This window comes from Protobothrops mucrosquamatus, unplaced genomic scaffold (genome assembly GCF_001527695.2).
Source record: "Protobothrops mucrosquamatus isolate PMUCROS unplaced genomic scaffold, P.Mucros_1.0 scaffold394, whole genome shotgun sequence".
NCBI lineage: Eukaryota > Metazoa > Chordata > Lepidosauria > Squamata > Viperidae > Protobothrops > Protobothrops mucrosquamatus.
The window spans coordinates 429418-439314 of NW_015386725.1; the positions used below are offsets into that span (position 1 = coordinate 429418).

At 34.9% G+C, this 9897-nt stretch overlaps 1 protein-coding gene across 1 annotated transcript in view; it reads right to left on the reverse strand.

Moving 5' to 3' along the window:
• The window catches only part of LOC107287500 (SH3 and multiple ankyrin repeat domains protein 3-like), a 41371-nt gene that overhangs the window by 17840 nt on the left and 13634 nt on the right, over positions 1-9897 (reverse strand). Inside the window, exons 6-8 of the mRNA XM_029284151.1 lie at positions 9603-9770; positions 7111-7227; positions 3136-3252 (exon numbers count right to left, since the gene is read on the reverse strand). Of these exons, the coding sequence (XP_029139984.1) occupies positions 3136-3252; positions 7111-7227; positions 9603-9770 (402 nt within the window). The remainder of the gene's footprint in view (positions 1-3135; positions 3253-7110; positions 7228-9602; positions 9771-9897) is intronic.

A 9897-nucleotide genomic window follows, 5' to 3' on the forward strand; every position in this document is an offset into this window, starting at 1 on the left:
ATTTCACACTTAAACATAATTTCAACTGGGAAACTGACCATCCTAGACCAATCAAAGTCCAAAAAAAACCCTACAGAATTCCTGGGAGCCTGGCACTCTGGCAAATCAGCCAATAATAGGCACATAGACATAAACAACATCTACTTATCATACAAAAGGACAATCAACAGGCCAAAAAGGGAACAAAAGACCAAAATACTTCCCCACCAGCATAGATTAATACCAAGATTAACATCAGACCAATAATCAAGAAGTAAACAATACCCCAATCAAAGAACTACCAAACATGCTAATAGCCAAACAAGCTAACAGCCCAACCAAAACCCCCAAGACCACCCACATCAACACTGACAGGGCAATCCATTAAGAACTCAAAGAAATCATGGAATGGACCAACCTGCCGCAGCCAACTCGCCATGGTCAACTGGCCACAGCCAACTCACCACAGTTCACTCACCATAACCCACTCATCACGGGACAACTTGCTGTGGGACAATTCAACAATTCAATGTAATTATTTAAAACAATTAAAAAATATTTTAATTTTTGTCATTCACATTTTGTCTTGTTCCTCCTTTTGCATCCTTTTTTTAATGATTCTATTCCACCATTACTTTGATATTAGTGTAACTCTTATTCCATCCCGTGGTGAGTTGGCCACAGTGAGTTGGCCATGGCAAGTTGTCCTAGACCAGGGGTAGGCAACCTCGGCTCTTTTATGACTCATGGACTTCAACTCCCAGAATTCCTGAGTCAGCATAGCTGACTCAGGAATTCTGGGAGTTGAAGTCCATGAGTCATAAAAGAGCCGAGGTTGCCTACCCCTGTCCTAGACCCATATTTAAGGATGGATAATGTAGTAAAAATTAAATGAAATATAATTTATCTTCTAACTTCTATCCTCAAACATAGGACTGAAGCTGAAAATGCTTTGTTAGTTATGCTACTTTTTTACCCGTGATATGTGTCGTTTTGCATTTTTTTCTAATCAGACTGATAAATTTATCTCCAACTACTAATCCTTTTTAAAATAGGCATTTTATTATAACAAGGAAAAGTAAATATTTGTTTTGATGAGGTTTTCACAATTGAGCAGTAATTAAGAAGCAGATGTTTTAACGGATGTTACAATGGGCCTCATCACTTGTGTATTTCTAACACAGACCAGCCTTAGAAACCAACATTGTAATGTTAAAGTTTTGGAGACTGATCAAATACTAAAACCTTGTTTGTCATAAATGTAAAACCTATTGTTTTACAAACTGATAAAGATAATTTGTGTGATGCTGGGAGATATCATCATTTATGCATAACATCAAAAACAGCCAGAGATATATATAGCATAAAAATATGTTCTCAGATTCAGACTATATTTATACAAATATGGTTATATATAAACTAATTAATAAATTGCTTTCATTTGGTGGGTGAAATTATCAGAGTGAATAATTAACTTCTGCTTCCTCCTGTAAAACCTCCAGCTGTTTGTATGAAAAAAATCTAGCCAACTTAAACCATTAAACTTCTCAGTTATCATTTCATTATTTTCTCCTATTGTTTTTCAGCACCCAAATCATAGCTTCATCTCTTCATTACTCCCATTTTGACATTTCAAGAAGATACAGAATTGTTAACTAGCCATAAAATCATTAACTGCTGCTTTAACTTGATCTAGTTAAATGTAGGAATATCCAAGTACCTGGCACTATTCAAAAGAATAAAATATATTGAAGGCACCCCAAATACATGCATTATGGCATACATTTTAAAGTTTTTGATAGCTGACTCCCTAAGATAAGTCACCTTTTAAAATTTTGTATCAATTTTTTTACTACTACTACTTTGAAACCAACATCCAAACATGATTACAGTACACCAGCTGGCCTGCTCAAACATAATTCAAAGCCAGATTTTTTTCAAAATTGTAATTTATACTTACCACATATCAACCTAAGGAAAAATCAAGCAAAGGAACCAACATTACATGTGAATCATGTTGTTGTTGCCAGCCGCTACAAATGTTCAAAAACCCTGCCTAAAATTTCCCCAAAATAGCTGTGTATAAAAATCAGCATTCCAGACATGTAATTGTTGACCCGGACTTAGAGGACAGTATTAATTGTGAATACGTGCAGATGGCCCCGCTATCGCTGGCCACTTGCAGAACCATGAATGCAAGGTCATAAAAGGACAGCATAGGAAACACCCAATATCCTAACCCACCGGGGAACATATGGTGTCTTAGGGAAATACCTAAATCACCCAAAAGGGAACATATGGTGTCTTGGGGGAACACCCAAAAGGGAACATTTTTAGCTACTTCTGTTTTCTTCCTTCTTATCTACAGTGTGCCAGCCTTAAAGGGTGAAGTCTTTATCTTATGTGTGCCAGCTTTGCTGGGTGAATTCTTTATGTAATCAAAGAAAGTATAAGAATAAGGCTTTACTGATATTTGGGACTTTTTCTCTCTTCTAGAGAAGCCCGTCTTTGTTCAGCTGAATAAAAACGTAAAGCTTGAAGGTAACTTCTGGTTTCCTGTATTTTTTATTAAGCAAAACCTCAGAACCTGCATAGCAGAATATTCTGGAAAATATGTGAACACGCCATTTATTTTCTGATCATACTGATCTACTGAAAGAGATAATATGATATTTTTCTATTGGTAAATTTTCCAGAATAGGAAGTAGTTCATGATATTCCAGACTTGAAACAACTAGATCATAGTAAGTTTCTATGTCCATAAACAAAACATCGACACATGCAGAGATTAATACATATATTGTTATGCACACAACAAATTATATACATTAGCAGGAGTAACTACAAATAGTCCTTGACTTACAATGGTTCATTCAGTAACATTACAACAGCACTGAAAAAAGTGACTTATGACTACTTTTCACACAACCGTTCCAGCATCAAAATTCAACTGACTCATATCTATGACGGTTGCAGTAACCTGGGGTCCCGCGATCACCTTTTGTGATCTATTGATAAGCAAAGTCAATGGAGAAGCCAGATACACTTAACAATCCTGTTACTAACTTAACAACTGTGGCAACAAAGATCGTAAAATGGAGCAAAACTCATTTAACCCAAAGAGTATTTGTCAATAGCAGAGCTATAATAACTAACCTGATTGTAAAGTGCACAGATATGCAACGCTGTGTTTCCAGATGCATTCTGAGTTCCCATATCTGCTCCATAAAACAGAAAATGTTCTAAATGCTGGACGTGCCCGTATCGACAAGCCTATAAAATAAAGTGTTCTTGTTTTAATTTAAAAAATAAGTCAATTATAATATAAAATGCCATTTATATCCCTGAAATTTTAAAGCTTTGAGTATTATACAGTATACACAAGTTATAGATGGTGAATACTGACACAAGCAGCCAACTAACTAGTTTGTTTGTTTTTTAATGGTCAAAGTCCCACAACCGTTCTATGTTCTGTGTGCAGACTTGTGAGATTGAGCCATTTAATATTTTTTTAAGATTTAAAATAATTTTAAAACTTTTTTAGATATTAAAATGTTGGTTTTTGGTGCCTGAAAACTTACATAAAATTATAATTCCATAACATACCAGCTGACAAGGTTGCTATGTCTGCTTGGGATAGATGAAATGGGTATTATTACCAACTGTATAATTAATAAAGTGACCGTCTGCAACTGTGAGTGATCTAGTGGGCACATTTTCAAAAGTACTGAAAACACTGGATTAATAACTGAATTAGAGATTTATACTTTATCTCTAACCCCTAAACATTTTACAAAAGACAGAGAAAAAGATATAAAGACCCTCACTCGACACACCCATGCCTGAAGCCCTTATAAACAGAAGAACACTGACACTGTCATGTGATTGACATTTACAACCTTCGAAGCTGACAAGAAAAGTTAATGGGAAGTCAGATTCACTTAATAGGTGCAGTGATTCACCTAGCAACTGTGGCACAGTTTCACCCAAAATTTGGGTGTGATCCACTTGTTTAGCAACCAAAATTCTGTTTTCAATTGTGGTTTCAAGTTTAGCATTACATGTATAGCTAAAAAAGTACTAACACTGAATTTTTGTGATTGTTCTTAACGCAAACTAGGAAATACAGAATGCACAGAACTGTTTTATTAGAAAATTATAACTAAATTTCTGACAGTCAACAAAGACTTACTGAAAATGAAAGCAAAATGTTTTATACAAGAAAGACAAGAAATGAGTGAGATACATAAAGGTGTCTATGAAGTGTAGCACTGCCCTAAAGGGCAAATTACACGTATATTTGTGATATTTTAATTCAAGATATAAATCTAAAAGAATTTTATATAGATCTCTTTTGGAAATCTGCTCTTTTTCTTCACATCTAAAGATATTTATCCTGGTTTTCCAGTTGGGGAGAAGGTTTATTAATGCCAAAATGTTAATCACTTAATAACCCTAACCCTAACTGTGCTAACTAAACCATATGAGCACACCTATGGCTTAGTTAGCTCCTCAGAAATTTTCAGAATTACTGATGTTATATGCTAAATGAGAAAGTTCCGCATTGCCTCATGAAATTAATTCTATTGATCAGCTCAAGAGGGCACTGTAAGCACTGAGACGAACTGTAGGATGATTGTTCTAAAAGAAATATCTGCACTTGCTATAAAATTGAAGCAGATTCAATTCTATTAGTGAAAGAGCCTCTTTTCAGCAACTGGAACTATGGGACCTAGCTGTCACTCTATGACACCTTTCATTCAAAGAGAAGTAAACATGTACCTACATCTTTTATTATCTTTTCATTATCTTTTTATCAATACAGTAAATAACATTTTCATTCTGTTAACAAAATTAACATCTATTATCAGGAAACATAAAGCAGCAATTTAGAGAAACATCAGACACAACTAAAGAAGTTACTAAAACAAAATAAATAAATCATATCCTCATAATAAAGCTGAAACTGAGCAAAGGACACCTAAAAGACCCACATTGTAACATCGTGAATATTTTCACTGAGACCGCTAAAAGGTCATCAAAAAGCTGACACTTTCATGGAAATGAATACACAGGTAAATAATTTCTGTGCAAGAGTGAACAGGCACTAGAGCAGTACGTTAGGATACAGGCACTAGAGCAGTACGTTAGGATCTGGACCCGTTCCAGTCGGGCTTCAGGCCGGGTTACAGCACGGAAACGGCATTGGTCACGCTGGTAAATGATCTCTGGAGGGCCCGGGACAGGGGTCATTCCTCTGTCCTTGTTCTTTTGGACCTCTCAGCGGCTTTTGATACCGTGGACCACGGTATCATGCTGCGACGTTTGGGTGAGTTAGGAGTGGGAGGCACNATATAGCATAAAAATATGTTCTCAGATTCAGACTATATTTATACAAATATGGTTATATATAAACTAATTAATAAATTGCTTTCATTTGGTGGGTGAAATTATCAGAGTGAATAATTAACTTCTGCTTCCTCCTGTAAAACCTCCAGCTGTTTGTATGAAAAAAATCTAGCCAACTTAAACCATTAAACTTCTCAGTTATTATTTCATTATTTTCTCCTATTGTTTTTCAGCACCCAAATCATAGCTTCATCTCTTCATTACTCCCATTTTGACATTTCAAGAAGATACAGAATTGTTAACTAGCCATAAAATTATTAACTGCTGCTTTAACTTGATCTAGTTAAATGTAGGAATATCCAAGTACCTGGCACTATTCCAAAGAATAAAATATATTGAAGGCACCCCAAATACATGCATTATGGCATACATTTTAAAGTTTTTGATAGCTGACTCCCTAAGATAAGTCACCTTTTAAAATTTTGTATCAATTTTTTTACTACTACTACTTTGGAACCAACATCCAAACATGATTACACCAGCTGGCCTGCTCAAACATAGTTCAAAGCCAGATTTTTTTCAAAATTGTAATTTATACTTACCACATATCAACCTAGGGAAAAATCAAGCAAAGGAACCAACATTACATGTGAATCATGTTGTTGTTGCCAGCTGCTACAAATGTTCAAAAACCCTGCCTAAAATTTCCCCAAAATAGCTGTGTATAAAAATCAGCATTCCAGACATGTAATTGTTGACCCGGACTTAGAGGACAGTATTAATTGTGAATACGTGCAGATGGCTATCTCTGGCCACTTGCAGAACCATGAATGCAAGGTCATAAAAGGACAGCATAGGAAACACCCAAAATCCTAACCCACCGGGGAACATATGGTGTCTTAGGGAAATACCTAAATCACCCAAAAGGGAACATATGGTGTCTTGGGGGAACACCCAAAAGGGAACATTTTTAGCTACTTCTGTTTTCTTCCTTCTTATCTACAGTGTGCCATCCTTAAAGGGTGAAGTCTTTATCTTATGTGTGTCAGCTTTGCTGGGTGAATTGTTTATGTAATCAAAGAAAGTATAAGAATAAGGCTTTACTGATATTTGGGACTTTTCCTCTCTTCTAGAGAAGCCCGTCTTTGTTCAGCTGAATAAAAACATAAAGCTTGAAGGTAACTTCTGGTTTCCTGTATTTTTTATCAAGCAAAACCTCAGAACCTGCATAGCAGAATATTCTGGAAAATATGTGAACACGCCATTTATTTTCTGATCATGCTGATCTATTGAAAGAGATAATATGATATTTTTCTATTGGCAAATTTTCCAGAATAGGAAGTAGTTCATGATATTCCAGACTTGAAACAACATAGTAAGTTTCTATGTCCATAAACAAAACATCGACACATGCAGAGATTAATACATATATTGTTATGCACACAACAAATTATATACTGTACATTAGCAGGAGTAACTACAAATAGTCCTTGACTTACAACGGTTCATTCAGTAACATTACAACAGCACTGAAAAAAGTGACTTTTCACACAACCGTTCCAGCATCAAAATTCAACTGACTCATATCTATGACGGTTGCAGTATCCTGGGGTCCCGCGATCACCTTTTGTGATCTATTGATAAGCAAAGTCAATGGAGAAGCCAGATACACTTAACAATCCTGTTACTAACTTAACAACTGTGGCAACAAAGATCGTAAAATGGAGCAAAACTCATTTAACCCAAAGAGTATTTGTCAATAGCAGAGCTATAATAACTAACCTGATTGTAAAGTGCACAGATATGCAACGCTGTGTTTCCAGATGCATTCTGAGTTCCCATATCTGCTCCATAAAACAAAAAATGTTCTAAATGCTGGACGTGCCCGTATCGACAAGCCTATAAAATAAAGTGTTCTTGTTTTAATTTAAAAAATAAGTCAATTACGGTATAATATAAAATGCCATTTATATCCCTGAAATTTTAAAGCTTTGAGTATTATACAGTATACACAAGTTATAGATGGTGAATACTGACACAAGCAGCCAACTAACTAGTTTGTTTGTTTTTTAATGGTCAAAATCCCACAACCGTTCTATGTTCTGTGTGCAGACTTGTGAGATTGAGCCATTTAATATTTTTTTAAGATTCAAAATAATTTTAAAACTTTTTTAGATATTAAAATGTTGGTTTTTGGTGCCTGAAAACTTACATAAAATTATAATTCCGTAACATACCAGCTGACAAGGTTGCTATGTCTGCTTGGGACAGATGAAATGTGTATTATTACCAACCGTATAATTAATAAAGTGACCGTCTGCAACTGTGAGTGATCTAGTGGGCACATTTTCAAAAGTACTGAAAACACTGGATTAATAACTGAATTAGAGATCTATACTTTATCTCTAACCCCTAAACATTTTACAAAAGAGAGAGAAAAAGATATAAAGACCCTCACTCGACACACCCACGCCTGAAGCCCTTATAAACAGAAGAACACTGACACTGTCATGTGATTGACATTTGCAACCTTCGAAGCTGACAAGAAAAGTTAATGGGAAGTCAGATTCACTTAATAGGTGCAGTGATTCACCTAGCAACTGTGGCACAAAACGTTGTAAATTTGGGTGTGATCTACTTGTTTAGCAACCAAAATTCTGTTTTCAATTGTGGTTTCAAGTTTAGCATTACATGTATAGCTAAAAAAGTACTAACACTGAATTTTTGTGATTGTTCTTAACGCAAACTAGGAAATACAGAATGCACAGAACTGTTTTATTAGAAAATTATAACTAAATTTATGACAGTCAACAAAGACTTACTGAAAATGAAAGCAAAATGTTTTATACAAGAAAGACAAGAAATGAGTGAGATACATAAAGGTGTCTATGAAGTGTAGCACTGCCCTAAAGGGCAAATTACACGTAAATTTGTGATATTTTAATTCAAGATATAAATCTAAAAGAATTTTATATAGATCTCTTTTGGAAATCTGCTCCTTTTCTTCACATCTAAAGATATTTATCCTGGTTTTCCAGTTGGGGAGAAGGTTTATTAATGCCAAAATTTTAATCACTTAATAACCCTAACCCTAACTGTGCTAACTAAACCATATGAGCACACCTATGGCTTAGTTAGCTCCTCAGAAATTTTCAGAATTACTGATGTTATATGCTAAATGAGAAAGTTCCACATTGCCTCATGAAATTAATTCTATTGATCAGCTCAAGAGGGCACTGTAAGCACTGAGACGAACTGTAGAATGATTGTTCTAAAAGAAATATCTGCACTTGCTATAAAATTGAAGCAGATTCAATTCTATTAGTGAAAGAGCCTCTTTTCAGCAACTGGAGCTATGGGACCTAGCTGTCACTCTATGACATCTTTCATTCAAAGAGAAGTAAACATGTACCTACATCTTTTATTATCTTTTCATTATCTTTTATCAATACAGTAAATAACATTTTCATTCTGTTAACAAAATTAACATCTATTATCAAGAAACATAAAGCAGCAATTTAGAGAAACATCAGACACAACTAAAGAAGTTACTAAAACAAAATAAACAAATCATATCCTCATAATAAAGCTGAAACTGAGCAAAGGACACCTAAAAGACCCACATTGTAACATCGTGAATATTTTCACTGAGACCGCTAAAAGGTCATCAAAAAGCTGACACTTTCATGGAAATGAATACACAGGTAAATAATTTCTGTGCAAGAGTGAACAGGCACTAGAGCAGTACGTTAGGATACAAATTAATATCCAGTATATCATCTGTATTGTACTGCATTGCATTCTACTATACTATATTATATTGTACTGTACGGTATTATATTGTATTCCACCCTTATTATTTTTATCCAGAAATCATGGTGGAGAACACAACTAGCCTCCCTCCTTCTATTTTGCCCACAACAGCAACCCTGTGAGATAAGTTGTGCTGAGAGAATGAATGGTCCAAGGTCACCCAGAGGGCTTTCATGGCAAAGCTAGAACTCATAGTCTCTCTCTCTATATATATATTCTATATAGCAATAAAAATATGTTTCAAATTATTGTATGATTTTAATAAACAACAGTTTTGTTTAAAGCAATTTTTACTGAAGCAAATTTTTAAGTACAATGGATTTGGAAGTTTCTGTGCAACTGATTTCAGAACCTCTCTTTCACATCTTTTCATTATATAAATTATACAATTAACAAATATTTGAGCAAAAGATAAAAGTGTCTCAGCAAAATGAATAATTATCTTAGGGTATCTTTTCTACCTGGTGGATTTCCTGCCATCCATTTTCATCTCTACAACCAACCGTAGCATGTTCATGTAGTAGCAGTTCACAACAAGAAGGATCCTCTCCTACTACAGCAGTGTGATACAGTGGTGTCAACCCACAGCTATCTTTGTAGTTTGGAGATGCTCCAAGATCTAAGAGAGTCTGCAAAGTAATTTTAAGTTTTAACAAAATTCTGAAGGTGAATTGGTTGTTATTTTCATATTTTATCCTTTTCAGTATAGTGGTAAACTGATCATGCAGTCCAATGAATTCTTATTTGAGAACAGCC